The 20,632-nt window shown below is 36.3% G+C and overlaps 1 protein-coding gene across 1 annotated transcript in view; it reads right to left on the minus strand.

The window, feature by feature from the left end:
* Positions 1–20,632, minus strand: part of LOC132555562 (uncharacterized) — a 49,131-nt gene that overhangs the window by 11,238 nt on the left and 17,261 nt on the right. Inside the window, exons 20-33 of the mRNA XM_060219911.1 lie at positions 20,361–20,480; positions 19,747–19,887; positions 18,794–18,981; positions 18,458–18,557; positions 17,647–17,817; positions 17,037–17,117; positions 16,023–16,103; positions 13,551–13,652; positions 12,277–12,384; positions 10,869–11,015; positions 9,821–9,908; positions 8,821–9,003; positions 8,406–8,470; positions 1,026–5,196 (exon numbers count right to left, since the gene is read on the minus strand). Coding sequence (XP_060075894.1) covers positions 1,026–5,196; positions 8,406–8,470; positions 8,821–9,003; positions 9,821–9,908; positions 10,869–11,015; positions 12,277–12,384; positions 13,551–13,652; positions 16,023–16,103; positions 17,037–17,117; positions 17,647–17,817; positions 18,458–18,557; positions 18,794–18,981; positions 19,747–19,887; positions 20,361–20,480 — 5,746 coding nt within the window. The remainder of the gene's footprint in view (positions 1–1,025; positions 5,197–8,405; positions 8,471–8,820; positions 9,004–9,820; positions 9,909–10,868; positions 11,016–12,276; positions 12,385–13,550; positions 13,653–16,022; positions 16,104–17,036; positions 17,118–17,646; positions 17,818–18,457; positions 18,558–18,793; positions 18,982–19,746; positions 19,888–20,360; positions 20,481–20,632) is intronic.

Consider the following 20,632-nt stretch of genomic DNA (forward strand, 5'->3'; position numbering starts at 1 on the left):
ATTATATTCATGCCCCATGGTTTCTGTGTGCATACAATTAAGTAAAGCACCCACTTACTGATGACACTTGTTCTTGTTTCAATTAATTTCTAATTTCATAACTATTGGTACAATGTTAATACATCCTCATAGACAGATACATAACTATAGGTACAATGTTAATACATCCTTACAGACAGATACATAACTATAGGTGCAATGTTACTACATCCTTACAGACGGATACATAACTATTGGTACAATGTTAATACATCATTATAGACAGATACATAACTATAGGTACAATGTTAATACATTATTATATACAGATATGTAACTATAGGTACAATGTTAATACATCATTATAGACAGATACGTAACTATAGGTACAATGTTAATACATCCTTATAGACAGATACATAACTATAGGTACAATGTTAATACATCCTCATAGACAGATACATAACTATAGGTACAATGTTAAAACATCCTCATAGACAGATACATAATTATAGGTACAATGTTAATACATCATTATAGACAGATACGTAACTATAGGTACAATGTTAATACATCATTATAGACAGATACGTAACTATAGGTACAATGTTAATACATCCTGATAGACAGATACATAACTATTGGTACAATGTTAATACATCCTCATAGACAGATACATAACTATAGGTACAATGTTAAAACATCCTCATAGACAGATACATAACTATAGGTACAATGTTAATACATCCTCATAGACAGATAGGTAACTATAGGTACAATGTTAATACATCCACATAGACAGATACATAACTATAGGTACAATGTTAATACATCCTCATAGACAGATACATAACTATAGGTACAATGTTAATACATCCTTATAGACAGATACATAACTATAGGTACAATGTTAACATAATGCATCCTTATAGACATTAGTTTCAAATAACTATTCAATTGAAAATAAGACACTTTTACATTAAGATCTTTTGTAGTCTATGCTGTCAAGAAGAATACAAAATATCTGAAGTTTTAAATTTTCTTACCTGTTCCTGATGATCTGATCTCTTTCTTCTCTTCTTCACCATACTTTCTCCATTTTTTTATTTTGTCTGAAAGGCCTTGATCAGTTTTCCTTCTTGTACTAGCCTTATTTTTACTTTTCCAAAGATTGCAATGATAATTTTTTCTGCTGTGTTCATCATATCTGGACTTAATTTCATGGTCTTTTCCAAAACCACTTAAACCTTCGCCAGTGTTTCCATCTTCCTTTTGTTCTCTTTTTCTCTGATTTCTTGGACTCAAACTTCTGCTGAAACTCCCCTGCCTGCCTCGACTCAAACTCCTGCTGAACTTCCTCCGATAACCTCGACTCAGACTTCTGCTGAAACTCCTCGGCCTACCTCGACTCAAACTTCTGCTGCAACTCCTATGCCTACCTCGACTCAAACTTCTGCTGAACTTCCTACGATAACCGCGATTCAGACTTCTTCTGAAACTCCTCCGCCTACCTCGACTCAGACTTCTGCTGAAACTCCTCCGCCTACCTCGACTCAGATGTCTGCTGAACTTCCTCTGCCTGTCTCGACTCAAACTTCTGCTGAAACTTCTCCGCCTGCCTCGACTCAAACTTCTTCTGAAACTTCTCCGCCTGCCTCGACTTAGACTTCTGATGAAACTTCTCTGCCGGTCTCGACTCAAACTTCTGCTGAAACTTCTTCGCCTGCCTCGACTCAGACTTCTGCTGAAACTCCTCCGCCTACCTCGACTCAGACGTCTGCTGAACTTCCTCTGCCTGCCTCGACTCAAACTTCTGCTGAAACTTCTCCGCCTGCCTCGACTCAAACTTCTGCTGAAACTTCTCCGCCTGCCTCGACTTAGACTTCTGATGAAACTTCTCTGCCAGTCTCGACTCAAACTTCTGCTGAAACTTCTCCGCCTGCCTCGACTCAAACTTCTGCTGAAACTTCTCCGCCTGCCTCGACTCAAACTTCTGCTGAAACTTCTCCGCCTGCCTCGACTTAGACTTCTGATGAAACTTCTCTGCCGGTCTCGACTCAAACTTCTGCTGAAACTTCTCCGCCTGCCTCGACTTAGTCTTCTGATGAAACTTCTCTGCCTATCTCTACTTCTGCTTCGACTTCTACCGCCACCACCACCACTACCTTCGGCTATATGCATCGTTCCATCAATAGACTTCAATGACCTTAACATTTCTTCACTTTTTTCAACACGACCCTTGTCATTCATAATGCTTAATTCAGAATACTTTCTTTGTGGCTGTAAAGGCAGGGCCTTTTGTGTTAAACTTGATGGTCTGGTGTGACTTTCTGTCCTTATATTTGTCTTTGGGTCATATATTGCATAATCCATGTTTATATTTTGCAAGTATGTAGATGCTGCTGTCTGACACTTATTTGAAAAAGGATCAACTTTAAATTCACTAACAATAGGGACATCTCTAAAACCAACATTATCTCTTGCATCCTTAAAACCATCACCATGACCACCTCTGCCTCCCCTGAAACCATCACCATGACCACCTCTGCCTCCCCTAAAACCATCACCATGACCACCTCTGCCTCCCCTAAAACCATCACTTTGACCACCTCTGCCTCCCCTAAAACCATCACTTTGACCACCTCTGCCTCCCCTAAAACCATCACTTTGACCACCTCTGCCTCCCCTAAAACCATCACCATGACCACCTCTGCCTCCCCTAAAACCATCACCATGACCACTTCTGCCTCCCCTGAAACCATCACTTTGACCACCTCTGCCTCCCCTAAAACCATCACCATGACCACCTCTGCCTCCCCTAAAACCATCATTGTGACCACATCTGCCTCCCCTAAAACCATCACTTTGACCACCTCTGCCTCTCCTAAAACCATCACCAATACCACCTCCATCTCTCTTGAAACCATCAATGATGCTTCTAGTTGTACCATCATCCTCAGGTTCATTTTGTTTATCCATTGGTAGGGTTTGGGCTGCAAAAGAAAAACCTTGACTAGTACTGCTTCTTTGAGGTACTTGTTTCACAGTCCCAAATCCAAAACCTTGCCTTGGTACATCTCTTTGTGCTGTTGACAGTGCTGCTCCAAAAGAAAACCCTTGTCTGGTACTGCTGCTTGGAGACATTTGTTTCACAGTCCCAATGTCAGAATGTTGACTTGATTCTTGAATTTGAGCTGCTTGCGGAGGACCTCCAAAGAGAAACCATTCTCTTTGAATGTTGTTGGAAGCCATTTGATTCATAGCCCCAAAGTTGAAAGCTTGTGATGGTATGTTATGTGGCAATTTCTCTGTTGAAACAGGTAGATTGTTCAATGATGGCTGCATTAGGCGTTTTTGTTGAGACAGGTCTTTATTGAACAGAGATAAAGGGGCAGATGTACTAGACAACACTTCTAGTTGAGAACTTTGTGAGGCGGGTTTGAAAAAATTTGAAGCTTTTGGCGAAAATCCTGCAGAGGCTGGTGAATAGGCTGGAGAGGTTGGTGAATAGGATGTGGTGGTTGGTGAATAGGATGTAGTGGCTGGTGTGGCTGGTGAATAGGCTGGGGTTGTTGGTGAATAGGCTGGAGAGGTTGGTGTATAGGCTGGGGTGGCTGGTGTGGCTGGTGTATAGGCTGGAGAGGTTGGTGTATAGGCTGGGGTGGCTGGTGTGGCTGGTGAATAGGACGGGATGGCCTGTGAATTATCCTGAGATGATGCAAACATGTCAGATATTTCAGAAGCTAACTCGAGGAAACCTGGCTCTTCAGTACCTAACTCAATTTCCATATCTTCATCTAGATATCTTGAAATTTGAAATTCTTCACAGCTTGCATTAAATTGATCTGAACGTTGTGGTGAAGGGGGCTGTGTTATCTTTCCTCTATCATGTTGAACATATTTTGTTTCGGTCATAATATATGCAAAGTTTTCCATTGAATCATCTTTTGCTTTATCTCCATCTAAGATATTACTGTTCACCTCATTATCATGATTATCATAATCAACTGCAGGTGCAGATTTTCTGGCAGCTTTTGTTGGCAACTCCTTCCTTCCTTCACTGACCTCCTCACTGTCATCATCTTCAGAAGATTCTTCAGAGGGTAAAGAAATAGATCTATCAACTGCAGGTGCAGATTTTCTGGCAGCTTTTGTTGCCAACTGCTTCCTTGGAGCTCCCTTTCCCCCTGTTGCCCTTCGACCGTTGGCAAAAGATTTCGTCTTACATTTTAGTGACTTTTCATTTTCTTCCTCCTCATCACTGACCTCCTCACTGTCATCATCTTCAGAAGATTCTTCAGAGGGTAAAGAAATAGATCTATCAACTGCAGGTGCAAATTTTCTGGCAGCTTTTGTTGCCAACCGCTTCCTTGGAGCTCCCTTTCCCCCTGTTGCCCTTCGACCGTAGGCAGAAGATTTCGTCTTACATTTTAGTGACTTTTCATTTTCTTCCTCCTCATCACTGACCTCCTCACTGTCATCATCTTCAGAAGATTCTTCAGAGGGTAAAGAAATAGATCTATCAACTGCAGGTGCAAATTTTCTGGCAGCTTTTGTTGCCAACTGCTTCCTTGGAGCTCCCTTTCCCCCTGTTGCCCTTCGACCGTTGGCAAAAGATTTCGTCTTACATTTTAGTGACTTTTCATTTTCTTCCTCCTCATCACTGACCTCCTCACTGTCATCATCTTCAGAAGATTCTTCAGAGGGTAAAGAAATAGATCTATCAACTGCAGGTGCAAATTTTCTGGCAGCTTTTGTTGCCAACCGCTTCCTTGGAGCTCCCTTTCCCCCTGTTGCCCTTCGACCGTAGGCAGAAGATTTCGTCTTACATTTTAGTGACTTTTCATTTTCTTCCTCCTCATCACTGACCTCCTCACTGTCATCATCTTCAGAAGATTCTTCAGAGGGTAAAGAAATAGATCTATCAACTGCAGGTGCAGATTTTCTGGCAGCTTTTGTTGCCAACCGCTTCCTTGGAGCTCCCTTTCCCCCTCTTGCCCTTCGACCGTTGGCAGAAGATTTCGTCTTACATTTTAGTGACTTTTCATTTTCTTCCTCCTCATCACTGACCTCCTCACTGACCTCCTCACTGTCATCATCTTCAGAAGATTCTTCAGAGGGTAAAGAAATAGATCTGGCAGATTTTGTTGTCAACTGCTCCCTTGGAACACGTCCTGCTGATTTCAGATGTTGTTTTTGCTGCTGCTGCTGAATGTCCTGAAAAATAGCAATGTAAAGGTATTTTACATAAATCTAAAGTACAGGAGGAATTTCTAGATTTCTGTTACTGGCAACTGAGTAATTATTTGTCATCTAAAACAGAAACAACATAATTGCACAGACTTGATCTAGGACTCCATGGCTAATTGCAAATACTAACAAGTGGTCCATAGGGCCTGTATCAATCAAAACAACTAGTCATGCAAGATCCCCTCCTTCTAAAGAAGCTTCAGATCAAAATTACTCAAAATTTCATTATTTCTTCGACAGAAGGATTTTACAAAATAATTCTTAATTTTTCCTCGGGTCTGTGGAACACAGACCTATCAATTATAAACAAAAGACCCATAAGGCCTGTATTGCTTACCAGGTTTAGTTTTCTAAAATTACTTCATCTAAACTAAATGAAAAGAATTTAAAAAGATTCCATCTATTTTCTCACCTCTTTCCCTTACAAGGGATCAGATGCACCAATCATTAATACAAAATTGAGTTCCCTTCACCTAAAGATTCTTCAGACCATATTTGTATAAAATTCAATCATTCCTAAAAATAAAGGAGAATTATAAAGAATTTTCTCCAGTTTTCCTAATTTTTTCTTTTCCTCAGTTCCCTACAGGACAAGACCCATCATTTATCCACAACTGACTTTTATTTACCCATAGATGACTCTAACCAAATTGGGTCAGAATCCAAATGGATTTTAAAGGGAGGAGGGGTGGGGTCACATCCACCAAAGTTGCGCCTCCCATTTTCCCTACGGATACCTCTGACCAACTACGGTCAAAATGCACTCAATCATTTATGACTTGTAGCGACTTATCAAACAAGAGGCCCATGGGCCTTATTGGTCATCTGACTACAAAAACTTTCAGCAAGGAGAAGGGTTATTTTTTCTACTTTGAATGAAATTTTACTAAGAAGCTGTTTTCCATGATGCAGATGGTTGTTTTGGTGAGGAGTAGGTAACTGTAATAATTGTTACCTATTTTTTGACAGAAAAGTTTGAGCTCAATCTAACTGGTGAAACTTGAGAAGTCTGCACAGAAAAAACCATGATTGTGTAATCATGTTTTAAAATGGCATCCTTGCTGCCATATTGAAGTTTTGACAAGGTCGAAAAAAATTACAACACTTTGTTGACTATCTTTCCTTGACATTCCCACCAATTTTAAGATCAATGGCACCAGTGGAACTGGAGAAGAAGTTTAAAATATGTTTTTCAAGATGATGGCCATCTTGGATTTTAGAAATACCCAAAAATAACACCACTTTGTCAGGACCATTTCAGGATCATTTCAAATAAGTTTGAGCTCAATCCCACTAGTGAAACTTGAGAAAACGTTTGAAATAGGTGTTGCACAGGAACCATGATTGCGTAATCATGTTACAAAATGGCCTCCCTGGCTGCCTTATTGCAGTTTTGACAAGGTCGAAAAATAACAACACTTTGTTGTGTACCTTTCCTTTACATTCCCACCAATTTTAAGCTCATTGGCACCAGTGGAGTTGGAGAAGTTTAAAATATGTTTTTCAACATGGCATCCATGGCGGTCATCTTGAATTTCAGACCGACCTGAAAAATAATACCACTTGGTCAAGACCATCTCAGTATCATTTCAGACAAGTTTGAGTTCAATCCCACTGGTGAAACTTGAGAAGAAGTTTGAAATGTCAAAAATTTACACATGGTGGACAACACACAACCCTTTGGGTCAGATGACCTAACAAGTTGGAAGAATGGATAGCAGAGGATGGATGTTGCAGCATTGTAACAGCTCAACTTGTTCCTTTGGGCCAGATGAGTAAAAAAAAACATATCTTACATGAGTAACAAATGGGTAAAAATTCTGTCCTATTAAACAAGAGGCTCAGGGGCTTAAGTGGTCACCTGAGTGAACTCACACACAGAAACAATTAGAATGAAAATGTAGTATAAAGAAGAGAAAATGAAAAATGCTATTTGTACAGGAGCAGAAGAGTTTTAACTTAAGACCCTTCAATTCATGAAGAGTATTTGATTCTAACATATTTGGACATTAAGAACGTTTTCATTCAATTTGATCATTTTTGGCCATATCCATCAGCCCCTCGGGGGTCAGCCATTGTCAATATGTTACACAACATTGAATTGTCATCCTATACTAACATTCTAACTATGCTTGATCTAATTCCAATAGAAAATAAATTATGCCCATATATGAACATAGTAACATTAACCCCCTCATATATGAGATCCTGGGGTCACGAAATTCACAATTTTGGTTAAGCACCTTAAGAAGCTTCCATCCATGAAAAGTATTTGATTCTACTATATTTGGGTAATGAGATGAAGATTTTTGATCTTTCAGTCAATTTGACCCTTTTGGCCCCTGAGGGGTGGGGACCATATAATTTACAATTTTGGTTTACCTTTGGCTATAATACAAGGTTTCTGCAAAGTTTCATTGAAACTGGTTCAAGGCATTTTCCAGGAAAAGTAAAAAACCTAAGAAGTTTATGGACTTTGTCTAAGGTGACCTAAAACCCACATGCAAGAATGAAATAACATTACTTGCAGCATTAATGCAAATGTCACACCTGTATAGTCCTCATTGTGTTAAAACAATTAAAATTACCAAATATAGACATTCTTTATGATAACCTGATGTAAAGATGAACAAACAGTATATAGATCTATTTCCTTTCCAGCCAATATCAGAGATCAGTTTGGTTGGGGTGACACCACATCACACCATGATCGGTGGTTGGGTGGCGCAGTGGTAACACACTCGCCTTTCACCTAGCCGTTCGGGGTTCAATTCCTGGAACGGACATGAAAAGGTAAGGTGTCACCTGCCCCACTATAAGGGTTTTCCCCGGGTACTCCGGTTTCCTCCCACAATAAGACTCCTCGCACGCTTACATCCAGGCCAACAAGAGTGATTAGTATAAGTTGAAATAACTTGTTTCGCAATTGTTGTAAAATAAATAAAGTTTACATTTATAGTAACATCAGAAATTACAGTGAAGCACAACCAATCAGAATCAATAGTAACATACAAGGCACAAAGATAGAGCTTATAATAATGCAGTTTAAATTTTTGTTGATTCCAAACTTGGTTTACTCATGTATAAACTTAACATAAAACCATAAGGGTAGAAAGCAGTAGGTATGTGGGTCACGTTAGGAATGGTTATCATATCTTGTTGAATGAAACACTCACTTTTTTCTCTGAAGATAATCCACCTCTCAGAGCCAGTACCAGATAAACAGCATTATTTTGCAGATCTAAAAAAAAACATAACATATTTTTAAAAAGTCAATGGTAATTTCATGGATATCCTTCTGGGATCTTGGTCTCCACCTTCCGAGGACTTGATTTTAAGGACTAAGGACATCATGGTGTGAATTAAAAACTAGATATGTTTATGTATAGATGTTTATACATAAACACATTTTAAAAGTAATAAACATTACAATGTGAATATAAATCAAATATGTTACAGTGTTACATGAGATACTAACATTTTGTACAAATGCTTGATCATAATTCCCTTTTCTTCTACAACAGTCAGATAAACAATCATGGACAGTGGGACCCATCACTTGGTTTTTGATTGGAGACAGTCAATAATTACCTAGATCAGAGATGTTGAGGGTGTTTTCCAGAGCTATACCATTACTTATCAACCTCTGCTGATCTGGACAGACTCCCTCTTCCTTGTAGATTTTGTCCTTCAAGTCAGCCACTGTATCTTTATTAGACACATTCAGAGCAACAGTCCTACCAGTCAGAGTTTTTACATGAACTGTTGACGAGACTAGAATTTAGAAGTACAAAACAAGGTTCTTTTTAAACATCATTCCCAAATCTTTGTGATGGGGCAGTAACTAAAAACAGAGTTCAACTCATTTTCTCCATATAATGGGGTTTATACAAAAATTTACAAAATATAAAAAACAAAGTGAGCAGGGGATTAAATTGATATACCCAGGCCCATCACCTCATCCTTTTCTTCTGATCTAGTTGTATTGAGGGGTTCATGAAGTATTATGTACACAACCTCTTTCTTTGCCTTTCAACCTTGTCAAATGATCACCAAATCTAATCTGGTATAGACTTTGGTTGGGTGATACTATGTTGTGAATATAAACTAAATCTGGGTTCATCAGATATCTTGTACGTAAGGTTTTCATGACTGCACAGACAGAGGTAGCTCAGAGAGAGTGATTACTTTGTACCCTCCCTCTTACCTGAGTGGGGGTAAATTAAGTGATGTAGGTAAGCATATTGTGTACCAGTAATCCTAGGGGGCCACTATATCAGATCTGACATAGTAACAAGTAGGTGGGTGGGGGTGTTATAGGACAATGATTTAATATTTGTTTGTATTTCTCATTTTTGAAGTAAGGGTTGAATACGTAAACAAACTTTCTCTGAAAATTCTACCTCAGTTATAACTACCTTAGGGATCTTGTAGAAAGACAAATCTAAAGGTATACCTACCTCTGAATCTGATTGGACAAAACTACAGCTGATGGAATAAAAATATAACAGGTTGGATAAAATGTTTTAACAGCATATTAAAGTTGCTACATGTAGAATTATTTACAATAGATATATTTCTTAACACTTACTAGGAAAACTTTTACGGAACTCCACCAACACTGACTGACTGATGTCATCTTTGGAACATGTGAAGAATTTTTCAACTGCTTCCATGACCTTCAAAAACACAACACATGCTGATCAGGAAAAACAATGATCTCAGTTTGTTGATTATTCTATTGAATACATGTATGAGTGGGGTTGTCTAACATGGTGATGGACTAAGCCAAACATCAATAGAGGGTCACATCTCCGGTTTACATTTATATTGAACCAGCAGAGCTAAAAAAGGAATGAAATTCATACCAAATTTGGCATGGCCTATGGGGCAGGTGAAACAGAAAGTTAAACTATGTATTTTTTTGTATATTTTTAATGGCATCATTAATTTTTAGAGTCGTGTTATATTCACATACGTTTTTAGATATTATTTTAATAATATATATAAAACCTATATTCATGCTCCATTAAAAATGGTCACTTATTCCAGATTGATGCTTTCCCACTTTTTACATGTACTTTGTGCCATATTTGGGGGAAAGGAAGGGGAAGGAAAAGGATAAAGATTGGCTATAAATAACAATTTCTGTAATTCTTAATCACAAATTTCCAGTGATCCACTGTAAAAAACTTTATTATTCATGTTGTAATACTTTTGTTTTAAATTGCATTACCTGAAAAATATTCTACATTGTACAATTCTAAACTGAATTCTATCTTTTGTCCATAAAACAGAAGAGCATGAATTTGGTTCCATGAATTAGCAGCAGTTGTCAGCTGTGATCTTTGACACTTTAACCTAGACTGATGATCACATGAACATAATGTTATGAACCAGATCTGTAGAGCAGCTCTCAAGATATCAAATTAATATTCAGAATGGGACACATGAAACGATTGGACACAATGTAAATATGAGTAACATTAGATTCCATCACCATTTCGTGGCAGACATAACAAAATTCAGTCACTTCTCAAGTCCCATTTTACAGAGACTGGTGAAAGAGAAAGTTGAATTGAATGGATGACTCAGTTTTTATCAGAACAGTGACAAGTCACTTTTTACACCTTTTTTACCTTTTCTCGGAGGTCATAGTTGGCATCAGATTGAAGACATGGCTTGTAATCCAGAATGGAGGTGTAGACTCTTTTGGCTTCCATCTGGGAGAAACTTTCTGCTATCAGGCCTTTCCTCAACAGCTCCTCCACAATTTCTTTTGGTTCCTAAATCAAAATGAAGCAAACAAATATATGATATCTGTGCTACGCCCTGCTGCTTAACATATGTAATACCAGGATAAAACTACACAAAACAAGAGATCCCAGACGAATCTTGGCGCTGACCATAGTTTAATGTTTATATGCTCTTTGAATGTTGGATCTTTTCCCTTCTTTTCTCTTTTCTTTTCTTTTGCTCTGAATGATAAGATACTTGAACATTCCTTGGCAGAAATAGTGGAGATAATCTGTACATGCCAAATCCCAAATGGCCGTCTGAAAGCCATTTTGTTTCTTCTTATCAGTCCCAAAATGAAACAAGCACAAGGAGAGACCAAAGGGAACCTACGCATGAAATTTGAGAGATATCCATTCAGTATTTCTTAAGAAAGAGAAATAACAATGTTTACTAGGCAAAATCCAAGATAGCCATTTTGTTTCTTTGATCAGTCCCAAATTCAAACAGACATAACTAGGGACCTAAAGGAACCCTCTACAAAAAATTCAAGAAAGATCTATAGAGTATATAAGTCAAAATCTAAGATGGTCGCATGTGGGCCATTTTGTTTTTTCTGATCAGTACCAAAGTCAAACAGGCAAAACTAGGGCCTAAAGGGAACCTACATACAAAATTTAAGAAAGAACCATCCCATACTTCTCAAGAAACAGCAATAACAATCTTTCAAAGACAAAATCCCAGATGGCAGTCTGTTGGCCAAATTGTTCTTTTGATCAGACCCAAAATTAATTAAGCATAACTTGGGAGCAAAAGGAACCTACATATGAAATTCAAGAAAGATTCATCCAGTACTTCTCAAGAAATAGCAATAACAATATTTCAAAGACAAAACCCAAGATGGCCGCCGTTCAGCCATTTTGTTTTTCTGATCAGTCTCAAAATCAAATGTGCCCAACTAGAGGCCAAGAGGAACCTACAGATGAAATTTGAGAGAGATCCATCTCTCACCTTTCAAGAAATAGTAATAACAAACTTCATTGAAAATACCCATGATGACAGGCTGTTAGCCATTTTGTTTTTTTGATCAGGCCCAAAATCAAATGTGCACAACTAGGGACCAAGAGAAACCTACATATGCAATTTGAGAAATATTCATCCAGCACTTCTCAAGACAAAACGATAACAAAAATTGTTTATGGATCAATGGAAGGATGGAAGGATGGACGACAGATGATGGACCACGTACGCAGAGCAATTTGAATAGCCCACTATCTGCAGGAAGAATCACAAGGTAGTAAGCTGACTTACTTTTTCATCAAATACATCAGGATTCTGCCAACCAACATATTCCAGAATGTCTACTGACTCCTCAGCCACAAGTTCATTAATGGAAGGTCCATCCTTTTTCTGCTCATTCTGAAATCGTAATGATAATTTCTTTGATAAAATATTCTCATTTTATATTTGTATTTCCCATGGTAAATATTATACATGTAGTATTTATCTGAGTCAAACAAGGTGGACAAGTATGACTGACAATGAAATTCAAAATCAAATCTTAATTGGTTATTGCCACACCTGATCATATGAAAAGTCAGATACCTTAATTTCTGTATGTTATGACATAATGATTTGGTATTGTTTTTCAAATGAGTTTTTATTTTACCAGATAGTCATAACAAATTCATATAAGGAATAAGAAAACAGAAGAGCAGGTGTAATTTAATTACTGATAAAAACCACTTTAGTACGCTTAACATTAAAAATATCAACTGATCACTGACGTATTAAAACAAAAACAATGTTTTTTACATGTATCAGTGATCATGGCAGAACACTCGCTAATAACATTAGTCTTGATGACCTAGTGTTTTCTGTCGGAGAGCTGGGTATCAATCACGAGGGATAAGAAAATTCCGTCCCACTATGTTTAATTGTTGCTAGTAAAAGTAAACTGAGGAATCCTAGAAAAATTAGTTACAAATTCCAGTTTTAATAACTAATGAGAGCACATGTCAGGAAATGATTATATTTATGTCCTTAAGTCATAACTTCATACATTAACAGTTACTGTCCTTATTTATAACCTTTGTAATAGTCATTATCATTACACTGATAATGATAGTCTCTCTTGACTGTGTAGTGATATAATATTTTGAATGAAAGACTCGCATGTCATTTCATCACATGCTCGGATTGAATTTTGTGTTTTGAAATGCCTTTGTGAAATAAAGCCTGTTTGAAATATGGTCCTTATATTTGCTGATCAATATCATTATGTGAAAGGTTTGATGATTTGTCATTTCATTGCTGTGATATCGAAAGTCTTAAACAATAGGCTCTTCATAACGGTAGAAGTTAGGTCAGCAAACTGAAAATTTTTATTATTTTGTGTCTATAAACTTTGGAATTGATTGAAATGAATTTGTATTTTAAAGAAACGAAGAAAAAAAGTAAATACAAGTGTGGAAGTTGAGGTTCTCTTACTAGTTTTATCTAGTGGTAGGGTGTACAGCTAGAGATTGTAGGGTTGCTAGTTTGAACCCCAGCAGTTGCACACAGGTAAATATTACTGTGATTACCTGGTTTCTTTCTTCAATGGCCACGAAGCTGGTGTAGGGGGTCACAATGGAGAACTCAGTGCTCAGCTGAATAATAGTGTTCTTTCTCTCCTGTTTCAGCACCTGAAAGTTAAAATTAATCTAAATTCTGAACTCATACCCCAGAATAACAGGGCCATGTCTCCGATAAACATACTGGAACAGCAGGGCTGTGTAATCCTGGTAAAATACTACCCGCAAAATACCACTTGGCTACAGAGAACTTCTCTTCAGCTCCTAACAGAGGCATTGAAATAAATAATGACCTCTGTTACATTAGGTTACAACAGACTGTGTAAAACTGTGGAAATATAGGGAATACCAAATTACATAGGGGGCAGCAACTTATATAGGGGATACCAAATTACATAGGGGATACTAAATTACATAGGGGATACCAAATTACAAAGGGGATGCCAAATTACATTGGGGAACCCAAATTACATAGGGGATACCAAATTACATAGGGGACAGCAACTTATATAGGGGATACCAAATTACATAGGGGATACCAAATTACATAGGAGACACCAAATTACATAGGACCAAATTACATAGGGGATACCAACTTATATAGAGGATACCATATTACATAGGGGATATCAAATTACATAGGGGATACCAAATTACATAGGAGACACCAAATTACAGATGGGATACCAACTTATATAGAGGATACCATATTACATAGGGGATATCAAATTACATTGGAGATACCAAATTACATAGGGGATGCCAAATTACAATGGGGATTTACATTGGGGATACCAAATTACATAGATGAAATGAGCTGTTCCCTCTCTTCTTTTCACCTTGATAAGATTATTCACTTTAAATAGAAACCACAACATCATAATAAGGCTTTTAAAAGTTTTCCAATATTCCAAAGCTGTTTCAAGTTTACATATAGTAAATCATCAATATTAATTCCAACACTAATGTGGTTATTGTAATTCATGACAAGAGGCTCAGGGGCCTACGTGGTCACCTGAGTGAACTCACAAACAGAAACAATGGGAATGAACATGTAGTATAAAGAAGAGAAAATGAGAAATGCTGTTTGTACAGGGGCAGAATAGTTTTAAGCGTAGTTGTACAGGGGCAGAATAGTTTTAAGTGTAGTTGTACAGGGGCAGAATAGTTTTAAGTGTAGACCTTTCCATGAATAGTATTGGATTCTACCATCTTTATTATTGAGAAGATTTTTGAAATTTCAGTCAACTTCATCCTATTTGGCCACACCCATCAGCCTCTGGGGGTCAGCCAGGGTCAATATGTGCATAACATCAAACTCTATACATACTATCAATTTTAACCAAGTTTGATCTATTTCCAATTGAAAATTAAATTATCACAAACTTTACCACCTTCTTAGGGAGAAAGGTGAGACCCGGGGGTCAAGAAATTTACAAAAAAAAAGCACCTTAAAATCCTTCAATCCATGTAGAGTATTTAATTCTTCCATATCTGGGTATTCAGAAGCATATTTTTGAAATTTCAGTCAATTTGACCCTTTTGGCCCCTTAAGGGTGGGGACCACATGATTTACAATTTTGGTTAACCATTGGCTATGAAAAGGTTCTGCCAAGTTTCATTGAAATCGCTCTAGGGGTTTTCCAGAAAAAGTCATAATTGGAAATCTTTATTGACACAAAACAGACACCATTGGACAAAATGGTATAGCAATATAGATCCACATTAGAGACTTTGCCTCAGGTTAGCTGAAAATCAAAATGGACTTGTTGTTTTTCAATAAAGTAGTTATACATTAGAATATTTCCCCGTCCATATATGATATGATATCCTTTATAACTGAAAGAAGTAAAAGCATAGCTTTTTTTGGGAAAAAAACTGTTTTCTTCTTATTTTTACATTAGAATTGAACTAGAAAGACTGAAAGATAATATGCTTCAAGGCCACATATGGGTGTTCATATACTGAACCCTACATCTGCATTGTTTCATTAAAAAATATTCCTTATTCCACTATCTGTGAGAAGCCTGTTTCATTTAGGTCCAAATCCTTTCCCTTCCATAATTCTTGTCTTCTACAAACAATTTTCGAGTCTGCATAATTGTAAGCATTCAGACATTTGTTTGGTGATATCAATTTCAAAGCTTTACTATAAGAAAAGATATCTGTGAATCTTAAGCTACTGTTTTTATAGTAGCCCATTTAAAGTTTTCTTTAATTAACTATTTAAATTACAACTAATCTTTAATCTCTGGACAAGCAAGAGCTGTCAATATTTGAAATGCAGTTACAAAACTCTATGTCCTGGTAGCTGTTACCTCATCGATGATTCCTAAAGATCAATTAAAGAGAACAAGTTAATTGCCTGATACTTCTGCGGAAATTTGTCCTCTAAAATATTACCCTTTTGAAAGATCACAATTAATTCCTAAAAGTTTGCCATAATAATGATTCTAAGTGATTCTATGTCTGAGTACTTACCCTCTGTTTTATCTTGTCTTCACTTAGGATACCATCCTCATAGTCACGGATCAGTGCACGAGCCGTCAGCTGATGCAGCATCTGAAGACACAAACAACTAATCAGAGGTGAGACTTTATAAACATACTTCAGAGTTTGTTTCTTCTAAATAATGGCAGCAAGAGTCATGATGTCAATCAACTTAGCACATGTAATTAGTGTATGGTGATAGGCTTTGTTATGTCATGTTAGATGAATTGACTGTATCATTGTATTTTTTCATTTTGAAAATATTAACTCACAAGAGGCTGTGTGGGTTGCATTGCTCACCTGGTAATCAATGCTCTTCGCAAATACTTATGCTTGCATTCAAAGCCTTGAGATGAAGTTGTTTGAAGGTTTTGACAAATTTGATCCTTTGTGGCCTCAGATATGGGGAAAGGTAATTTTTTTGTAAACTTCATGAGGGAACCATTTTATCCAAATTTCAAACCTTGTAATAAATAATTTTTTTGTAGAATTCAAAATACTTGACCCCTGTGACCTTGAATTTGGTATGGGTCACATTAATAAATTTCAAAAAAGGAACCTATCAACCAAATATCAATAACAGTTTTATGCTTTTTCTAAGTAAGAAGTATCATTTGACAGTATTGACAAATTTGCCCCCTATGACCATGAATATGGGTCATAGTCAATTCTTTTGTAGAATTTATTGGGATTTAACAAAGGAACCTATCAACCAACTATCATGGTTCTAGGACTTTCAGTTAATCAGAAGAAGTTGTTGGAAGGTTTTTAAGATATTTGACCCCAGTGACCTGGAATATGAGTCAAAGTAATTTCTTTCCACAAATCCTGTTGGGCTACATTCATGGCCAAAAATCTTTATTCTAGGCCTTTTGGTTATCAAACAAAAGGGAAAAGTTAACAGTGTACCACATCGTAAGGGCCAAGTGAGCTAAAAAGCACTGATGCTTTATTTGGGTGCTCTCAATCGCCAGAAAGATTATGTGTAGTGTTGACACTGCTTACCTCCCCTTGTGTGATGTTAAGTTCAGTTGTTGCTACCATGGTAGAAATCTCCATATTGTCAACTGTGGCTTTCAAGTAGGCCTGTAAATCAGATTGTATGGAATAATATAGAATTGGTTCAAAGTATAGACCAAATTTTACGTCTCTGAAACAACATTCTATAATCTAATTTTGTTTATATTACAAGCTGATTGTTGTTTTACACAAACATATCTTTTTCCATTGAAACCCCCATAATTTGGGATGTTGTGTTTATGCATTTCTGGGTTAAAACTGGAAAAAATGTCTTGAAAATTAAAAGAGTAACACTTATTTAACACCATTAGCCTTTCTCCCTCCAAAAGTTGACCAATATAACAAATTTAAGGACAATAACCCTTTATTCACCAGCTCTTGCTTTCACTGTTTGAGTTGATCACCATTAATAACATAAAAGTGACATACTGTTAACATATTTAACTTGGCGTAATGGAATTTTAACCCATCACTACTAAACATTTTGCAAATTAGTGCAGTCATGAATTTGAGCATCAACAATGAAAGTTACAGCAACTGCAATTTAATCCCCTAACCAGTAAAATATATTTACAAACTGTGAATAAATTTTCACCTGAGTACAGTTCGGTACAAATCCGTATACGACCTGTCGTGACCCCGAGAACAGACTTGGGATGTGATTAGGGGCCTGTAGGGGTTGATCAGGTGTGTCCATGTGTTGTTGCCACTCAACCTTTACACAAGAAATACCTGGACAACATGCCCTCTGAACTTGTGAGGTCATCTAAAAAGGTGAAAATCATCAACAGATCACAGTAACCATTTCCAGGTAAGAAGATATTGCTGGAGTAAAGCTTAACACAATGTTTTCTTGTGAAAATTCTGCAATTTTCTGGCACAATTTCATTCGAGATTTGTCAGTGTTGGAACCAATGTAAAAATAACTAGGATTTTACAGGAAACAGACATGTACAACATTACAATGATATTTCCTTAATTTCACTTACCACCAATACTATACACCCACTCTATGTACCTCTAAACTTCCAAACTAACATTTACAATTTCTGCTTAGCAACGTGTTCACAGCGACCTAATTATGTGACATGTACACAAGACTATATAATTCTGCACTAGAATCGGTTTTCAATATCACTGTCTTAATTCATGATGATTGAATAATTATGAAATTGTTTCAATAACTGAATTCCCAAAAACACTTAAACAGATTGTAAAATATAAAAGCTCCAATTTTCTTGTTTTTAACAATTTCATCACATGCTAAAAAGTTAAACTTGTCTTGGACAAAAGGAGGTCACACAGTAAAGAATTATTGGTGTTCATAGAGAAAATGAAAAAAAAGAATCTAATCTGAATCTAATACAATAAGATTTATTGGTATTGAAATGAGATGATTTACTCACCCTCGCCTCCCAAACAGAGCGTGTCTTGTAGTTGTAGTGGTAATAGGTACCACCTCCGCGTGATGCCAGGCGCCGCATCAAGTGGTGGTTCACATTTGTTCTTCAAGTAAATATTAGTATGAAAATTATGTTATAATCACACAAAACTCATTAACATATACATTAATATATAGCTAAGAATAATTATATTTAAATTTAATACAATGCAACTGTATCCCACTTACACAATTATCATAAATGACAAAGTCAACATTTCATACACATTACTTATCAATTTCCATAGTTAATATTTACTTTTTTTAAAAATTTGCTTAAAAACAGGTTTTTTATATTTACCCAACACCAATAGTGAAAATTCTATTTTTGGCATTTCCTTTTCTAACAGTTGACAACAGCACATCACTGTTGCTAAGGTAACCATCTGAGATGAGGAAGATACTCCTACTGCCCTCTGCTGGACTTAGAAGAAACAAGGACTCCACTGGATAATTGACATTGCTCCCTCCCATTTGTGGTTGTACACTCTAAATACAAAACACAAATAAGATGTAATTCTATCATTGGTATATATGATAAGTATATGATATATAGCTAATTGTGTTTTTCTGCTCTGCCCTTGGAACTTCTTTGACCTTGACCATTAGAAATTATTCAACACAGCGCACATCTAAGGACTGACAAAACATCAACTCATATGCTTAGCATTTCATGTGAAATTGTTTGAAAAGATGCACTAAAAATTCTAAAATGTCACTCATGGAATCCAAGATTGAAAGTTATGCCTATAATTAGTCATTTGAAATCTTTCTTTAGAGTATAAATTCTATGTTGACTTTCTGTATAAAATATTACAGGATTAAATTATGAGAATTTGTATAAAATCTTACAATTATGAATTTCATGACTTTCTGGGTAATTTTTTACCTGTATAAATTTTGTGACTTTTGTATAAAATTTTACCTGTGTAAATTCCGTGACTTTCTGAGTAATTTTTACCTGTATAAATTCTGTGACTTTTTGTTTAAAATTTTACCTGTATAAATTCTGTGACTTTTGTATGAAATTTTACCTGTATAAATTCTGTGGCTTTTGTATGAAATTTTACCTGTATAAATTCTGTGACTTTTTGTATGAAATTTTACCTGTATAAATTCTGTGACTTTTTGTATGAAATTTTACCTGTATAAATTCTGTGGCTTTTTGTTTAAAATTTTACCTGTATAAATTCTGTGACTTTTGTATGAAATTTTACCTGTATAAATTCTGTGGCTTTTTGTATGAAATTTTACCTGTATAAATTCTGTGGCTTTTTGTACAGCCTGTTTGGTCTTTTTCTGAGGTGCAGGGAAGAGCTCTGTGTAAGATGTTCCAAAACTAAGCACATTGATAAGAGCTTTCTCTGGAAGTTTCTCTACAGCTAGGAGGAATAACTGTGAATTAAATTATCATATATCATAACAAACACCAATTCTCCAAGCACAAACTATACTTCATTATCAAAGATTTTCACTCAATATTTTGAACATTTTTAATTAATATTGAATTATATGAAATTTTACAATCATTTATTGCAGCATGGATATGTGGAGCTTAATGTAATTTTCTCATTATCATTATACATCAAAATTGTTGAAACAGTAAGTGTCCAGTTTTGTTATGTGGGGTTATTGATGTATTTTAACCTACAAATTATTTGGCATAACTTCAAAAACTACATCACAAAGCTGAAAGCTAAAATAATCCTTATCTGTAATATAATCATTCCAGTCTTTCTTATCAAAACTTTTGCCATAATTTATTTTTATCTGTTTGAACACAAATTCTGACCTTTAATATAATTAATTTTAAAAATGTCAACTCATTTCAGTTTTGGAGTCTAATCTTGTATCTCCAAGGCACTGACCTTTTTAGCATCTCGAGTTGACTGTCCCTTCATAGAATTTGACATGTCCAACAAAAAAATGACCTCAGGGTCCTCTTCAAATTCTGCCTCAAATTCCGGGTAGAATGCCAACATGCATGCCTGGTTAAAAAGCAAAACAATCTAAACAAAAGAATTTTGTGAATTAATATTCCCCACTGACACAGTCTCACTAATATGCACCCATACCCATATGAACCCATACCCAAAGTATGGAGCTCCAGTGCCTAGTATTAGAGGAGGTAGACCCCAGA

Source organism: Ylistrum balloti, unplaced genomic scaffold (assembly GCF_031769215.1).
Source record: "Ylistrum balloti isolate Yb309-2 unplaced genomic scaffold, AGI_CSIRO_Ybal_v1 Utg370504, whole genome shotgun sequence".
NCBI classification, from domain to species: domain Eukaryota; kingdom Metazoa; phylum Mollusca; class Bivalvia; order Pectinida; family Pectinidae; genus Ylistrum; species Ylistrum balloti.